Source organism: Schistocerca serialis, chromosome 11 (genome assembly GCF_023864345.2).
Source record: "Schistocerca serialis cubense isolate TAMUIC-IGC-003099 chromosome 11, iqSchSeri2.2, whole genome shotgun sequence".
NCBI lineage: Eukaryota > Metazoa > Arthropoda > Insecta > Orthoptera > Acrididae > Schistocerca > Schistocerca serialis.
Window position 1 is genome coordinate 67,019,229 of NC_064648.1, and position 18,954 is coordinate 67,038,182.

At 40.6% G+C, this 18,954-nt stretch overlaps 2 protein-coding genes across 2 annotated transcripts in view; one reads left to right on the forward strand and one right to left on the reverse strand.

Moving 5' to 3' along the window:
• The window catches only part of LOC126426673 (ADP-ribosylation factor-like protein 5B), a 49,073-nt gene extending 36,348 nt beyond the window's left edge, over window positions 1-12,725 (reverse strand). The window contains exons 1-2 of the mRNA XM_050088566.1: window positions 12,083-12,725; window positions 9,790-9,998 (exon numbers count right to left, since the gene is read on the reverse strand). Coding sequence (XP_049944523.1) covers window positions 9,790-9,998; window positions 12,083-12,128 — 255 coding nt within the window. The 5' untranslated portion in view covers window positions 12,129-12,725. The remainder of the gene's footprint in view (window positions 1-9,789; window positions 9,999-12,082) is intronic.
• Window positions 12,726-13,363: 638 nt separating this feature from the next.
• LOC126426674 (phosphatidylinositol N-acetylglucosaminyltransferase subunit P) overlaps window positions 13,364-18,954 on the forward strand; it is a 39,302-nt gene continuing 33,711 nt past the window's right edge. Inside the window, exon 1 of the mRNA XM_050088567.1 lies at window positions 13,364-13,494. The gene's annotated coding sequence lies outside the window, so the exon portion shown is untranslated. The remainder of the gene's footprint in view (window positions 13,495-18,954) is intronic.

Sequence of the window (18,954 nt, forward strand, 5' to 3'; positions counted from 1 at the left end):
GCCATCGTATTTATTGAAGGCAACTATTTACTGTCACAAGAATTTATTTTACTGACATTGTCTCTTAACTTTTCTTGCCGAATAACATTTACATTTCCAGAAAATAAAGTAACTTTACGTATAACTGTAATGACTGTAAAGTACAATTTAGTCCTTTTTTGGAATGCTGCACAAATTTATAGATCTTCACTAGTTTCTTGGTTCTTTTTCTGCTAAATTATTCCCTTACTTTCAGCAAACAAGCCGGCAAAATGACAAGATTCTCTCCGTGCATGTAGTGCTGGCAGGACAAGAAACAATGAACTAAGAAAGAACGTGTATAAATGGCTTAGTGTTTCGAATAAATTAATTGTACGGATTTAAATGAAACTATTTACCGTATTTTATAGACTGTACGACATTTATTTCTTCAAAAAACTGCCTCCAAAATTCTGGTGCTTCTTGTACTCTAAATTAATATAAAAATGCCTGATTGTTTGATTTGAAATTTCCACTAGTCTTAAAAATGGCCATCTATTCGATGCCACAAGAAAACAATCTCTATCTGGCAACACTGGATTCGACTGGCAGCAGCAGTGCACCAATGCAACAAACTTAAGATGCGAGGATTCGTGAGCTCGCCAACACTGTCTCCCTCCCGGCTCGCCGTCACAAACCCTGGACACTGTCTAGCCTATGATGCGTCATTGCAGTCTATGGTGACAGTGAACTCTAAAGTGATGTATGTTATAGATGACAGTACAATATTTTTATTAGTAACTAGTTTTGTAATGGAAAAAATAAAAGATCGTATGATGTGGGTTATAAATTGAAAGCAATGCCATATGTAGAGTAAAATGGAAACAAAGCAACTGAGTGGCATTGTGGCCCTCTAGCAACAGCAGAAACAATTTGTGGCTAGCAGACAAGTAAAGAAGAACTGGGGGGAAAAAAAAGGCTAAATGTGCAAATAGGGGACTGAATGCAAAATGGCCAAAACTACAAGTCGACTTACTGAAATGGATTCAAGGATACTGTCAAAATGGCATTAGAGTTAATACAAAAATGATTCAAGCACATACTCTAAGTTAGAGCTACAGTGGAACTTAACAGAGGTTAAGAGTGAAGTTGGTAACTGATACAGGTTTACAAAGCATCACGGACTTGGCACGTGAATCAAAACCAAAATATGTCAGAAAATGCCACAAGAGTATGAAGATGAAATATTATCTTTCCATCACTTTATTATTCAACACTGAAAGAAAACTACTGTGGAACTAAGCCAAACAGCGAATTACGGATGAAACTTCTGGCATCTGTTGTGCCGAGTAACAGAACTGTTGCCATGAAAGGTGCTAAAACTATAAATATAAAAAACAAGTACACATGAAAAAATACACTACAGTGTTGTCATTTCACGTCGTGCTGGTAGCACTAAACTTAATCCGATGATCATTTTCAAGCACAAAATGAGGCCAAAATCTTCTGAAATTCAACCACGTGGCAGTGTTCATGTACACGACAAGGGTTCAACGGATGAGGTCTGTACGAAATTACGTATTAACAGAGTGTCGGAGAGAAGGAAAGCTACTTTATTCAAGAAGAGTCCTCTTCTTTTGTTGGATCAGTTTAGAACTCATTTGAAAAATTTTATGAAAGAGAAACTGAGACAGAAAACTCAAGTACAGAGTTTGCTGTTATTCTGGGAAGACATACTTCAGAACTGCAACCTCTCGATGTCTCGATAAATAAACCATTTAAACGGCATGTATATGAGGGAGGAATGGAACAAATGGATGACTGATGAAATCAATCATGAATTCACACCAAAGGGAGATGTAAAATGACCTACGATCTAAGAAGTGTGTCAGTGGATAAAACAGTACATGGTCTTGAATGAGAGAAGACATTATTGTTACATCTTTCAAGTAGCGTGGCATAAGTAATGCTCTCTATGGCAGTGAAGACTGTCTCATATACAAAGAGGACAATGAGGAGGAGGAGGAGGAGGAGGAGGAGGAAGAAAAAGAAGAATATTTTTTAGTGTGGCTTTGCAATCTAATAATAAAAATGGTAAGGCTTATTTATTAAAAAAAACGTGCTTAAAAATTAAGGTGCATCTTTTAGTCCATAGCATCTTGTAGGTCAGTAAATACAGTAATTGTCAATCTGGACAGGGTGGGGGTGGGGGGACAAAAACCCAAAAAAACCCAATTTCACCCACCAGGTGTATTCTAACAGGGTTTATCCCAACGCTGTCTGCAACACTTTAATTTTGTCATGTAGAAAGTACAATATTTCCATAAAATATGTAGTGATATACACCACGCCTTGGAGTGAGGCATGTTCCCACACAATTCTTACCTATGAACAGTGCTCAAGGGGGAAATAGGACAAACAAATGGGTCACGGTAAATAGCACTTAACTGCTAGTCCACGAAAGGTGTGGTTCTGAGTTACTGAATGTTACATGTTTGTTTAAAGTTGTGCATTGCAAATAACAAAGTACTTATCTGAAACTTTTTCTATAAACTGTTGCACTTTTTTTTAGGTATGTGATCTGCCACATGGGTAAATAAGTCAATAAAGCCTAGAAAATTGTTTACTTGTAACACTGTCCCCCCAATTTTAGGTTAGGCACTGTCATAATCAAAACGTACCCAGAAAAATATTGACAGCAAATATCTTACATCAGAGCATAGTGTAACAGAAATGCTAAATACAAAGAAAAAGCTATTACAAAACTATTCGTAAAGTCACTACATCAATTGTTCTGTAGTGACTGGATTAATCTACCAATTGTTTCCAAATTCGTGATCACTTTCTTTAGCATTACAAAATGGAATACCAGACAATTAAATTTTCATACAACTCAACAACACAATCCAATATGCATAAAACACTCAGGGAGAAACTGAGGTATTGTTAAGTGTAATCATAACACTAATACATGATTTGGTCCACATTATCATCTTGTTGACTTAAAGCTGGGAGTAATTGCCTTTCTACCTCTGTTTCGTAATGACACGTTTAAATAAAAAGTCTGTATTCACTTAATGTCTGACCTCCATTGACATTGTCACCTGCTTCCTACTTCGCTTTAGTATTGGGTGGTGGTGGTGGTGGTGGTGGTGGTGGTGGAGGAGGAGGAGGAGGAGGAGGAGGAGGATCAGCTGGTACTGAGCGCAGGACAGTATAACCTTCAGTGCCTACGCGAAAACAGTTTGAGGCAATTGTCAGTAAAATACACTAAACAGGAGCACAAAACAGCACGGAAACTAAAAGTAACAAAATTCGGAAAGCTATATGTGTGCCTACACAGAATCACGAAACAAAGTATAGTGCCAATATTAAAACATTAGCTAAACAGGAAGAATGTCGTAGGAGGAGTTAAAACAATACAGCTGATGGACATGGCTGGCTGACTGCAAGAATAAAAAAAGGATGTGGAACCCACTCTGCAACATACTCAAACCTCCAGTCTAGAAGCTTATGCCAGAGTCCACAGACATAAGAAAACTTTAAAACTCGGGTCACGTTCATCTCGTGATTAGCTGAAATAGAGGGGCAGAACCTTGCCAATATTGGCTTCTGCCCTCGCATCACGGTGTGAAATAATCTGTTAAAATATGGCGTGCAGAGATTCGCATTCCTCATCCTACAACTGCACGAGCTTCCTACGGAGTGCAGAAACGACAGCCTGCAGGGGAATAGGACACTGAGCCGTATTCTGTTTCCTGCAGCGTGATCGGCCTGTTCATTTTACCACATCCCTACACAATCTGGCACTCGGCAGAATGACACCTGCTTTGCCCACCATCGGAGCAAGTATACAGTCGGTCGTATATCGGTCGGGCCAACTTCTCAGCTGGGTACAGGTTCTGTAACGACTGTAAGGCTCCGAGGGAATCTGAGCAGACGAGGAACCGTTTGCCTCGAATACGTCACATCTGCTCCGGTGCCTCACCGTGGTGTAGAGCTCTGCTGAAAAACCGCTATACTCGTCACGATGGCGAATCCTAGTGACGTGGTCAGGGAGCACTACAGAGCAGCCGAGGGCATCCCTCGTTTAGAGCCACCGCTGTACATTACTGTGAAACAGTAATGCATACCAAAAATGTTAAAAAACATGAAGTGAAATGGAATATACAGTGTACTATCTTTCTTAAAATTGGTTAACTCTAAAATAAGTCTGGGCTTCTGTAGGAGCCAATGTGGAAATCTGCTCCAAACCTGTCGTAAAACATTAAGACCACCTCCTAAAGGCAATTCTGTGCGCGAATCCCGTACAGCATCATCGACTGTTACCTGTTACGAAAAAGCCTTTCTGATGAAGGCTGAGCAATGGAACGGTACGCAGATGTGTACGGTTCGAACGGTATTCTAGAAACCTAGTGCAACGTACGTAGCGGTCGCCTGACGTGAAGTGGCGGTTCACCAGCCTCTGCACAGAGGTTCAGTACGGGGCCCGTTCCAGACGCCCCAGTGGCCGACCGGATCCCTTCACAGTGCACCGAGCCGGACATCTTCAAACGAGAGGGCCTCGCGGACCCGTACACCCGTAATCTAGCCGAGATCGACAGAGGCTCTGTGAAACCACAGCAGACGAGTCCTGTCTGCTCCCTGTGTACTGTGGCTGAGACATTTTAAAATACTTACAGCTTTAAGAGGGACTTTTTTCAGGTCCTCAATATGTGGAAACCGTGTAAGTTTACAGTCAAATATGACGCTCAGAAACATCACCGTGTCTTTAAAATTAAGACCAGTGTTCCACAGCCTCAATTCAGTAAAGTTTAAAACGGAACGAGAACAGTTAAAAAGAACACACACAGACTTCTTGGTCGAAAACTAAAAACCACTCTTCTCCACCATTTGTCCAAATGTCAAAGAGTTAGTCACAGCTGACAAGCTGTTGTCGAAAGGCTGGAAGAACAACAAAACACGAGGAAGTCGTCGACAAACAGAAAAAACCGGACAGGAATTTTGACTACTGACACAATGCTATTATTAGCTATGGCAAAGACAGTAACTCTTAAAACACTGTCTCGAGGAACAGCAGTATCCTGCTCGCAGCAATCCTACAGGACATCGCTGGCTCAGTATCTACAGTACTGTAACGAAAGGACAGAATAAAAATGGGAAGCCGTCCACGAAATCCCCATTCGTGAAGCAGCTCGAGAATAACACACCTCCGAGTAGTACTGTACGCCTTCTCGATGTCAAGAAATATACCCAGAAAGTGATGCCGGTCCAGATGCCTGTTGTACAGCCACCTCCAGGGCGGCTAGATTATCGAAAGTGGGACAATACCTCCTGAAACCACCACGGAGTTGCCCGGTTTCTAAGAACAAGACAAGGCGGCAGTTGACTATCTCCTCCTAGGTCTTTCCTATGAAGCCAGTCAGGACGACACGACAGTAACTAATCGGGCACATGCTGTCTTTCCTAGGTTTTAAAAGAGGAATTGAAATTGCCTCACGCCATGAGTCGGGAAAGTGACCCGACACCAAAATGGCATTAAAAAGTGCGAGGAGGGTATCTCCGTTTCACCTCGTGAGTGAGCAGCTGTAATTTTCATCAGTGGTGGATCGGAAGACCAAATTGCTCCTCTCAGCAATCAACCTTTGGTGCTGGAAAACTACACTACTGGCCATTAAAATTGCTACACCACGAAGATGGCATGCTAAAGACGTGAAATTTAAACCGACAGAAAGAAGATGCTGTGATATGCAAATGATTAGCTTTTCAGAGCATTCGCACAAGGATGGCGCCGGTGGCGACACCTACAACGTGCTTTCGTGAGGAAAGTTTCCAACCGATTTCTCATACACAAACAGCAGTTGACCGGTGTTGCCTGGTGAAACGTTGTTGTGATGCCTCGTGTAAGGAGGAGAAATGCGTACCATCACGTTTCCGACTTTGATAAAGGTGGGACTGTAGCCTATCGTCATTGCGGTGTGGCCTCGTTTCACTAGCAGTAGAGATGACAGACATCTTATCCCCATGGCTGTAATGGATTGTGCAGCCACGTCTCGATCCCTGAGTCAACAGATGGGGACTTTTGCAAGACAACAACCATCTGCACGAACAGTTCTACGTCATTTGCAGCAGCACGGACTATCAGCTCGGAGACCATTACTGGCGTATCACCCGGCATGACGATATGGGGTGTCATTGGTTACACGTCTCTGTCACCTCTTGTTCGCATTGACAGCACTTTGAACAATGGACATAACATTTCAGATGTGTTACGACCCGTGACTCTACCCTTCATTCGATCCCTGCAAAACACTACATTTCGGCAGGATAATGCACGACCGCGTATTGCATGTCCTGTGTAGATACACAAAATGTTCGACTGATGCCCTGGCCAGCACATTCTCCAGATCTCTCACCCACTGAAAACGTCTAGGCAATGGTGGCCGAGCAACTGGCTCGTCACAATATGCCAGTCACTACTCTTGATGAACTGTGGTATCGTGCTGAAGCTGCATGGCCAGCTGTACCTGTACACGCCATCCGAGCTCTGTTTGACTCAATGCCCAGGCGTATCAAGGCGGTTATTACGGCCAGTGGTGGTTGTTCTGGGTACTGATTTGCGTGAAAATGTAATCACGTCAGTTCTATTATAATATATTTGTCCAATGAATACCAGTTTATCATCTGCATTTCTTCTTGGTGTAGCAATTTTAATGGCCAGTAGTGTAGATCTCTACTGGTGATTGCAGTAAATCAGGCAAAATAGATCGTTACAGTCCAGGCAATGTCTTGTGTGGTTTGGAGAGTACCGTTCTCCACTACGGCAACCACGCGGCACTTCCCTCCTCTCCTAGAAATTCTACCGACCGTCTCCAAAGCAGCAGAACTCTCTGAGGAACGATTAACGGTGCGCAGAAACTGTCGCCACGAGCTCTTCTCGCTCTCTCAAATAATGCGGCAACATTTTGGTCTCGCCACCCGAAAGGCTGCGAGATTATCGCCCCGTGTCTCCACCGGAGTGGGGGGACTGCGGCGGGCGAAAGTTCAGTTGTGGGCGAGACGACTGCCCCACATACTCCCCGTACTCCGACAGCTCTGGGGAAGAGTCAGATGCAGCACCAGGTAGAAGCGTGTCGACACGGTCCGACGTCTTACTACCCGATTTTACTTGTCGTTATTGCTGTACATTAGCTTTTCTTTTTATTGAGGGCTCTGCCGGAGCTCGAGTAGGGGCGGTGACGGTCGTGCCGGGCTTCTCGACAACCTCAGCCCTCGGAGGTGCCTGGGACTCTCCAACGTTGGCCACCACCTTTTTGTACTGCTCTGGGGGGCGCTACAGGTTCTGAAACACTTGCTGCCTTGCAAGTGCACTGACAGGTGCAGGCGTCACTGCTGACACGCGAACCTCCATTTGTGTAGAGGCATCAACTTTCGAGGTACGCTCCTCGAGGATCGATGCCGAAGGTGTAGCAAATGCGGGAGGCTGCACGAGCTTTTAGATCTTTTCAGCCTCACCACACGGGATGTGCTTCGGTGTTCTTATTTCTCGAAGTTTGCATTCCTCTAGAAAGATTATGCAGTTTATACATTTGACAAGAGACGCGCAACCGACTCCTTCACGGGTGACCTCGATGCAGTCGCCACACATCGTTACAGCCTCGGGTCGTACGGCAAAATGCTGGAATTTGAGACAGTCCGTCAGGTTTGGGACTTAAAGCTGTACATTTAGGTGAAGAAAGACCACCTCGGTGTGCTCTGGGGCTTTGTCAGTACTGACCGAGTACCTGACCACCCTTTTCATAATTTTCTGAACATCAACAATTCCCTCCAGGGCCCACTCTTTCTTCAATCCTTCTACAGGAATTTCAACTAGATCCCCACAAGACAACACCTTTGCCGAAGTTTAAGGAACTACGGAGCTCAGTGTCTGTAGCATATTCCCCCGGGCACTTACCTCTCTGTAGGTTAACAGCTTCTCCAGAACTGGACATTTCGACCGACAGTGTCTCATTTTGCAACTGTACAGATTTTAGACTGCTGGCAGCTCCTGCTCAGCCCTTATGGACATATAAAAGTGAGACACTCTTAAAACTTCCTTCTTTCCTTTTTATTAATAGAAACACATTTGGATTGCCACCTCATGTTCTGTTATTCTTTACCGCTTTGCTTTTCTTTACTCCCCCGCCTGGAGGGCCGATTACCCGAGCCCTCTTATTAAGTCGGGCCTCGGTGCCCATTGCCAGTCTACCCATCCTACTGGCAGGAGTAAAATTAAAAGTCGAAGGATCCATTTTAGTCCCACGAGCAGCTAGGGAACTAGAAGTCCACCTAGACAGAGCGCCACATACCCGGATAAGCCTCATACAACTGATGCACGCTCAGTTTCCTAGGAGGTTCCCACTCTCGACTGTTCCACCTCGTCAGCCACGCACCTTTTCGGTGCGCTGCGCACCATAAGATTGAGGGCTTTTTAGACATTCCACCGCTGTGCCCGGAGCTTACGGTGACAGAGGACACGCGGCAGTCAGCGGTCCCCGGCTCAGGTACACCGGAGTCTCCAGACGTGTACTCGGCAAATGAATTCTGAGTCCCTGGGGGGTTTCTTTCAGTGATCATAATGCAATTTCCGAAAAATAAACACACACAGACATTTGTAGACAAACAAAACAGTAAAAGTAACGCTAATCTGAAACGTTTAATGACGAAGCCATAACAACGCAAACTCTCAAACACTTTCATTGTAAGTTTTTATATTGTCTGAGGTAAAATGAGTGTCTGCAACAATATTCCTGGCGTTCGTGATAAATATTAGATTAAATGGACATGCTGCCAACTTTAAAGAATACTCCAGGATTTGTGTATAAGCCTTTTGAGGTCAGATTAGTGGCAATAGCAGCACCAGCATATTTTCAACATCTGATGTATTCCTTTGTATGTATAGATCACTGCTGTCACTAACATCCTCACCAAATCTTATAAAGTAGCAGGATAGAATAACACACACGGTTCGTGGCCAACTGAAGTTCACGACACCACCTACCGGTATATATGGGAAGGTATTTAATTAAATGAACACGTACTGTAATGGTATTAGCTGACTCAATGAATGACACAGAGGTACCCGAAATTTAATTAAGATGAAATATAATGATATTTAATCACTAACTGGGCATATAAGGATAAAACAAGTGTCCAAACTTGTACTTACAAAATTCAAGCACAGTAAATTAATAGCAATTATTATTCAGTTAGTCGAAGTTGCACGGGTCCTGTTAGTATCAAAATCAAATCTGTATTAACAAAGTTACAAAGGAAATGACATCCAACATCATTTTATAAAAGTGTTTCACGTCATTTCACCAATACACTCTTGATATTTTGGCACATTAATCATTTTAGAAAGATCGCAACACATTTGAATCGACAATTCTGTAACCTGCTTTGCAAAACTAATTAAATTTTACTTGTAAACTTCAAAAATATCTAATTCAAACAGTGTATGTTTTCGTGCTGCAATTGTTGAAACTTATATAAAGACCAGTGGCAGCAGCACTGACAAGGCTGGTATTGTCTCAGACTTTGTAGGGTCAAGTTTGTATCATCTTTGCGGTACAATTAATTGACTTTATTTAAATCGATAAATTGCTTCAGCCACATTATTTCAATTCGACAGACACTTACACTGTGAGTGACCTTTATCTGTTTGCAATCAAAACAAACAAATTACAAAAGTTATGAAGGTGGTGCACACATTTTTAGAGCTATTTACAAACTGTATAACGTAACGTCACTGTGAAATGAGTATTCTGACAGTGCGGTCGGCAGGCTCACCTCCGTGTTGGCGTAGTAGGTGCTCCAGGCAGCGCGCAGGGACTGCTGCCCACCCAAGTCCCACATGATAAAATGGATGTTCTTCCAGACCACCTCCTCGACGTTGGAGCCAATTGTGGGACTCGTGTGCACCACCTCGTTCATCAGGTACTGGTACAGGATCGTCGTCTTGCCCGCATTGTCCAGGCCCACCATCACAATCTTGTGTTCTACAAGCCACGCAATCTCAGTTTCCTTCGATATGGCAGTCTAACACTTACAAACGAATGCACTCTACAATAAGTTGAAAAACATCTCCTTTTACTTTCTGTGTAATATTTGTCATCATAATAAAATGAAAATAAACATCTCTAATGCACAGACATAAAAAAATACAAGGAAATATTTATGGGATATGACACGTGATCGGCAATGACCTCGGGGGAAGCATGCCAGCATTTGTCATATTATTTTGGGAAACCTCAGAAAACCCAAATCGAAATGGTCGAAAAGTGCAAATTCCATCCGGCTGAATATTAAGTACACTGTCTCATTCGGTCGGTATAATTTTCTTTCGATTACACACAATTTTCACAATTGTAAACAATACACACAGCAACATCTAAACTCAAACATACAAACAAAAACATTAGAAACACCATGTGTGTAATATAACAGCTCACTTCAAAGAAGATAGTCTACCAATTGCTTGAACTGTTTACTATAGAATTCCTGCTGCTGCTTCTCTGATTTCATTGTTTTTCAGTGTACCAGGGTGAAGAGCAATAACGATTTTTTGTTTTGTTTTGTGTGTGTGTGTGTGTGTGTGTGTGTGTGTGTGTGTGTGTGTGTGGGGAGAGAGAGAGGGCACATGCGCGAGGGAGGCAATGCATTTGTGTGGCACATGCTAAGTTACAATTTACAATCTTGTGGATGTAACACTTTAACCACTTTTGATCAGCCAGTGGTCACTGCTGGACAAAGAATAAGCTGCAAGTGGTGACATAACATTCCTGTTGTTTAGTTGACTTAAGTACTTCTGTGATTGTGTCAACAACAGGAAGGTGATAACTGACCGGTCTATATCCATGGAAAACTTTTCCAAGCTCGAAAAGGCAACAAATCTAACAGTAGAGGTCTCATATCTCTTCACATGTTATAAATATTATCAACCTGCTTGTAACAGGAACGAACATGAAACATGTCAAATAAAAAAATAATAAAAAAAACCATCACCCTTCAAATAAAAACGGAGAAATAACAAAGATAAAGAACCCCATAAAATCCAGTTACAAGAGTAGTGGGAAACATCTTGAGCACATCACATTTTAAAAGTATCTTGGATTAACACCATGAAGCTGTGTGAAATGAGAATCAGGTAAAAACAGTCTCAGGGAAGATAAGTTTGTTTGAAGGGTTCTGGGAAAGTCCAGTGCATCTCAAAAGATAACCACGCATGCAAGATGCTAGTGTGACCAAATTTTACATTATTGTTGTGTTTGGAATAATTTAAAGTAAGCATGAAAAAAAAAAATCATTAAACTAATTTACACATGCACTGACAGAATTGTTGCAGGCTAATATAGCCCTTATGCAATTTTAACAAAAACGCTTGGGGAACTTAAATGGGAAACCTCGGAAGAAAGAGGACCTCTGCCTTAAATAAATAAATATTAATTAACTGGCTCAATCCAGGTAACACACACACTGTGCAACAATTTTGCTGTCATCTCTTAACATCTCACAAAGGAATTATGAGAGTAAGATCAGAGAGCTTACGCAACATCTCCCGATGCAGTGTCATTTAACAGCTGACATGCAACCACCACAGCTGTTACTCGGACACGAAAAAAAAATTATTTAAATATCTAGAATGTTACAACTAGAAGAAAAAAATGAAAGATGACAAACTGAGAATGCTGGTCAAATACGGATACAAAATAATAACAAAATAGGTAATACAAAATTGCCTAACTTGCTACTAGCTTTGATCCCATAAACAATGTTGTGAGATCAAACATGACAACAAAAATCTCAGGCAGTTATTAATTTAAATAACTTAAGCTACTATCGTTAATGAATAAAACAAACAATTGTGATGACATGAAAACATGAACAGCATTCTGACAAAATTGTGCGAAGAACTAAGGGTGTTTCATTCCGTGTACTTATGCTAATGTTTATAAATTACTAGTGTATGACGTAAAGTGCTGAATGCAACCCACAATAGTTAACAGCTGTTGATATGTAGCTAACTACTACTCACAGAATAAAAATAAATAAACAGTGTGCCAAATGGCTCTCTTTCCCTTACCTTCATTTCCGAACAGGCTCCAAATTTTAGAAAACAGCAGCCCCATTGTTCTATCACGCAGTGTTATACAAAAAATGGAACTTGGTAAACAATCACCAGCCTATTGCCATCGCAATATGGTACGTCGACGAAAAACCACGTAAACCGTTATAAAAATACTCACTTTCACTCAATGCCACTGGCGACTGGTATCTCTCATACATCAAACAAGTACTATGAACTTACGTAAATTTAACAAGTTACAGTTTCTAACCTAACATGATAATGAATTAACCACAAATAAAGCTGGCAGGCACTATCGATTCCAACACCTTCTTTACTTGTCGGACACGGAATTGCCATTTACTCCAGTTTCCACAACCTATGTGTAAAGTAGGCCATTTGTTACAGTTAAATGACCATGAAACATGAGGTCTGCGAAAAGGTGTTGTACTATCTATAAAACGGCTTGTACATCACAGAATCGTTAGCATAATAACAATGTCGATGACTTCTTGACGCTTAGAGCGGTGACTAATGAAGGCTTCATATGGTGCACTTAATCTCATTTAAACGTCACTCTCCCAGTAAAAAATACTATCACTCCCACAGCCTTTCTCTTGTTGATTCTCACTGTGACGTCACGCAATCAGATTTCGCTTGCGCATAGGAAGAAACCTCTGATTGGTCAAGGCCGCCAGCATTGTGCGCCTAACGTTATCGATAACAAATGCGGAAGAGAACTATCGATACGGTAGAATATCGAATCAATTGTGAGTTGTGAGTATCGTCGCTATGTCGGTGGAAGGTGATGAATATGAGTTGTATCCTTTTGTAACAACAGCGAAGGCTCATTAATTGATTAAAGTTATAGAGCTCTGTTGTAGAAAGCTCTGTACTGAAAGTTGGACCTGCCAATGCTATTATGTGGCGCTACGTTTTTCGGTAATCGGAATCGGGCCGAATGAATCCCTTGTTTACATGTTGGCATTCAACTCACAAATGATGTGCAGCAATTACAGAACGAATTAATGTAATTTATTTCCATGATAAAGTAGTTCCTTTTCCTTAAATAATGCTCTGTAGACAAGTCGATATTCCGTTTCTAGCGAAACGACACGCTGAAATAGCACACAAGGTCCTAAGAGTGGATCTAGAGCCTGCCAGAAGCAAAGTGAAAAAGAATTTCTCTATCAACGAAAATGTTTTATCTATGTGAGTTCCCTTTCTTCCAAGTTAGCAGGACAATCATTACCATTTTTCGTTTACGGTGAAGTTTATACTGTGGCCTTTATTTTGCAGTAAAGTGAGGGCGCCAGAAGTACGGAATCTAAGGGTGTGCATGACGAATTTTTTCGAGAGTCTCCTCTCAGTAGTTGAGACAATTGAAGAATTCGGGGAAGAAAACAGTTAACGACATTAACACTGAAGAGGTGAGAGGGAATAACATCCTCAAATATCCTATTTATAATTTTTAAAAAATTGTCTAGCGTTTGTTTAGGTTTGTTCAATTTTAGTTAGTTATTAATAATTTTATTCTAATTAAGCTTTGAACATGTTGTGAATGAATATTACTTTCCTTTATTATTAAACAAATGTATATGAAATTTTGTTGTTCACATTTGAGTGTAATATGGACAAAGCAAATCTGTATTTCTTGATATTGTGTAGCTCTTTTACTTGCAAAACTTTGGACCTATCTTCTGGAGGAGATGAGGTGAACATTCACCTTTTTATGAGCAGAAATTTCGAAGATGTACACAAGACTATTGTATGTCACTGTTAAACATACATTGATGTATTTTTCATATGTGCATTATAAAATGAAATTTAGTTACTGTCACATGTTTCTTGTCACCTAAGTGCATACCTTATGTCGGCAGGAAAAGCTAGCAGTTGATAATTGTTCAGCGTTTCCATGAGGGATGTGTAGGACATTATATATATTTTTAAATCCTTGGTTCCTTTCTGGAATCCAAACTTTTATTAGTTGGTAAAAAAGATTACTGGGCGATTTTAGTAGTTCACTGTTATAGTCTGCAAAAAAAAAAGGGGGGGGGGCAAGATTCGTGTGATTTATGTATATATTAAAACTAGTGTAACTACTACAAGAACTTGAAACCTCAAGAACTGTCCATAGCACATCTTAATGTAGGGCCATTTATAAATTTAAATTTCTGAAACAATAAATGTTATGCACGGGACAGGTAATGTGATGGACAGGACGTGCCTGATGATTGGCCCTCCAAAATTATATTAAACGCTTTCCAGATGGCTAAAACTGTATAAAGTGGCAGTAGCAACAGAAATAAAGCTGCAGTGAAAGAGTAATGTCTTAAAAAAACAGCTGAAAAACTAAATTACACCATAGAGGCACAATATTTGCTGTAAAAGTTATCAAACTTGAACCTCCCCCCCTACTGTTTTGTACAACAGCAGAAGAAATTATTTTCATCATCTTTGCTGTAGTATGTTCAATCTGTTTACTGACACCACTTCCACTGGCCTAGAACATGTGTCTAGAGCAATGCTGTGCTCTGACCGCTCTAATCACTTCACTAGGATAATTTTTTTACGACGTAAGTCACAGCAACTAATTTCCCAGATGCATCATCTGTGTCGGCTTGTAAAGCAGTCATTAATATCAGTGCTAATTTGAATCTCAGGAACGCGACAGCATAATCGTCTGACTCATCCTAAGAGTAAATTTCATATATTCTTACTCAGTTTTAGGGCTCTGTACCTCAATTGGTAAAAATGAAGAGTCAACAGAAGCGTCCAATCCCACGCATCGACTTTGACCCATGACATAAGGGTGTTGTCGTGTGTGACATCATGACGGCGCAGAGTTAGGTTTGTGAGTGTGGCGTGTTTGTAGAGGTCGTCGAGTTGTGGTTTGTTGTGCTCTCTGTTGGTATGTTCAGGGTTTTCGTTTGTGGGGTGTAATGGGCTCAGTTTGCTTTTGCTCATTATCCAGAATTGTTCGAGTGTCAGTGTGTTTGTAGCGGAATTCGTTTCAGTGAGTTAACGATTTTGTGTGAAGGTTAATTTAGTGTTGTTCACTGTATGTCGTGTGGTAAATTTAGGAAAATTAATCGGTTGTTGTTTTTGTTCAGGAATGGATATGACTGATAAAATTAACAGTGCGCAGGTCAAGGGAAGTGTTCGATCCCAATGTGTGGCTGTGTATGTTGGTGTTGGTATCGGGAGATATTTTGAGCTATATAGGCCAAGGGAAGTGTTTGATTCTAATTTATGGGATCGGGAGCTGCTGTTGAGCTATATAGGTCAAGGGAAGTGTCCGATTCCAGATGATACTGTGTTTAGTGGTATTTGGGGAGTTTTGTGATGTCTTTTTTTTGTTTTTCTTTTGTTTTGTATGGGGGTGGGTGTCTAAATTTGTTTATATTTACTTTGCCCCCACCCAAATAAAACCCCATTTCCCGCACTTGTCCCGTTAGTGTCATTAGGCTTTTTGTGGAAAGTATGTGTGTTTGTTTTTCGATGTATTTTTGTCCTCATAATGTGTACGTAACGACTTTATATGCGCCATATTGGAATCGTGGTTTATGGTCGTTTCTGCCATATTTGTGACGTCATGGGTCAAAGCAGACAGGCGGGATCGGACGCTTCCGTATTTCCAAAATGAAACCCATTTGTGTAGGTTTCCATTGTTGTCATCCTGTTTGTTAAGAACCCTTTTTTTCACATGACTGGGTGGGTGTGTCAGGTTCAAATTTGTCACATACAAAAGCCTGCACTTCCTTGGCTGTGTAAAATATTTAATGTTGTAAGTCAGTGCTGTCAAAGATACAGCCATTTGTGTCACATATTTTGATGATCTAACTTGCTATTGGGAAGTTCCCATGGACATAGAACCACGAAGTTGAGGAAGAAGCAAGGTTTCACGGTACAAGTAAAGGAAAAAAATAAAAATTTGAAAATTGGTAATTTGCAGTTATATCACAAAAAAAAGGTCATTTGTTACCTATTTGTCTGTTCGTCTGCCTGTCTGTTAAGGCCTGTTTTTCTCAGGAATGAGTAGATGTATCAAATTAAAAACTACATTACATTCTAAGACATATGCTGGATAATGTAAAAAATTTAAGCTCACTCAGTGCAGACAGAAGACATGGCCATTTGTGACACATATTTTGATACTCGCAGACTCTCCCGTAAAAACTTAAAGGGCATTTCTCACTGACCTAGAATCATAAAATTTGACAAGAAGCAAGGTTTCACAGTACAAGTCTAGGAAGAAAATCTGAAAATTGTTAATCAGTAATTATACCACATGAAAAAATATTTTTGTCTTTTTTATTTGTCTGTCTGTTTGTCCTTCTGTTAACCCTCCTTTTTCTCAGGAATGGGTACACTTATATATTTTGACACTCGCAGAATTCCTCGTCAAAACCTATAGGGTACTTCCGTTTGACCTTGTAACATGAAATTTGGCGAGAAGCAAGGTTTCACTGTACAAGTAAAGGAAAAAAAAGATCCAAAAATTGTTAAATTGTAATTATTGCATGTAAAAATTCTCTCTTTGCCATTAGAACTAGCATATTCAGCACCCATCAAAAGCATAATAGAAAAGTATTAATGTATGCAAACATAAAATGTAAGCTGTATGTACGCTATAGTTGTGTTTTAGTAAGTAAATGGAGAATATTTTATTAAATCTTCTGTCTCTTCAGATCCCTTCACTTCCTTTTATATGTTGAATGTAGTCTCATGAACTACCATAGAGGTCTTTACATAGTTGATTCCTCAGATGGCTGAAGTGTCTATATATGATTAAATTTGCACAGAACCCTCAGTGTGCAAGTCTTTCACACACTTGTCCCCCCCCCCCCCCCCACTTTTTTCCCCCCTTTCTTTCAACCAGTAAATGATTCAAGTTATGTTGTCTGAAAAAGTGACTGGACTGAGTTCTGGGCACATCTGACACTGAACCACTGCTTAGAAAGCATTTGTTCATTTTTTAGTACTGTTTCTGTACTTATTAAAAGAATTGAGGTATTTATTATTTCTTCTTTTGCACTATCAAATAATTCCTGTGGGTTAGGTACTGTACTGGTGAGACATCACTCATTACGAACCTTTCTTTTAACGTTTCCATCAGTTGATCCTTCTCGGCGGGATGTTGCAAAAAGAAATAGAGAGAGAGAGAGAGAGAGAGGAGGGGGGAGGCAGTGGAGCTCTGCACCAGTCATCTCTTGAATAGCATGATGGGCTCACAATAAATTTATTTTTAAATTTGGGTGCTGCCACATATTTGTCACGTGTAAGGTGGTCACTACTGCAAAAGACTGCTCTCTAATTCCAGTCCAAGCACATGCACTCAAGATAGTCACTTGTTTGTAACAATAATGTGCTGACTGTATTTCATCCTGGGAAACCATTGAGTGTGTAAAATCCATTTGCAGGACATTGTGTTGCACTGGTATTCAGCTTTTTCTTTTCAGACTATGCATCTTGAAAATTATGAGAGATTGTTTCTTGAATACTGGAACCTGATCTTTAATTTCAGGACTCATTTCGTGGAGAGGATCGTTTTCTTTCAAAAGGGCTATCTTTTTATTTCTCCTCTTCCACTACTTCCATTTTACAGACTGGTTTCTGGCAACATCTTTTGAGAGGAACTGATAAAGATCAGGGATGTTATCAGAAATATCACTGTGTCTTAACATCTGGGGCACTTTCTGTGTTGCAAGACACAAGAGGAAGCAAGCCCCTACTAGGAAATTGTACCCACACACTATTTACAGCCTCTAGCAGGTAATTAAAGTTAGCATGATATTGAAACACACACACACACACACACAAAGTGGAGTATCTGAAACAGCCAGTACACACATGGGATGAAGCTTGTAAAAGAGAGACTTCTTTATGACAATTTCTGTTTCTTGTTTAAAGACTTCATATGCCTGTTTAACAGGAAGCAACATATACATCTTCTGGTGAACCTCGAGTTTCCCTGTTTTGAAGTTATTTACAGACTTTGTGCCTTGTTTTCCTACTGATTGCACAATAATTAAAGGTGCATCTCTAGTAAGTTCATTCCAATGAGCAATCAGTAAAGCAAAAATGTTGCTAAGTAAAAAATATATATTGGAATATTTACAATATTATGAAAAGAAAGATTGCTATTGACCATATAGTGGAGATGTTGAGTTGCAGATGTTGTTGTTGTTGTTGTGGTCTTCAGTCCTGAGACTGGTTTGATACAGCTCTCCATGCTGCTCTGTCCTGTGCAAGCTCCTTCATCTCCCAGTACCTACTGCAGCCTACATCCTTCTGAATCTGCTTAGTGTATTCATCTCTTGGTCTCCCTCTATGATTTTTACCCTCCACGCTGCCCTCCAATGCTAAATTTGTGATCCCTCGATGCCTCAGAACATGTCCTCCCAACTGATCACTTCTTCTAGTCAAGTTGTGCCACAAGCTCCTCTTCTCCCCAATTCTATTCAATACCTCCTCATTAGTTATGTGATCTACCCATCTAATCTTCAGCATTTTTCTGTAGCACCACATGTCGAAAGCTTCTATTCTCTTCTTGTACAAACTATTTATTGTCCTAGTTTCACTTCCATACACGGCTACACTCCATACAAATACTTCCAGAAACAACTTCCTGACACTTAAATCAATACTCAATGTTAACAAATTTCTCTTCTTCAGAAATGCTTTCCTTGCCACTGCCAGTCTACATTTTATATCCTCTCTACTTCGACCATCGTCAGTTATTTTGCTCCTCAAATATTAAAACTCCTTTACTACTTTAAGTGTCTCATTTCCTAATCTAATTCCCTCGGCATCACCTGACTTAATTTGACTACATTCCATTATCATCGTTTTGCTTTTTTTTATGTTCATCTTATACCTTCCTTTCA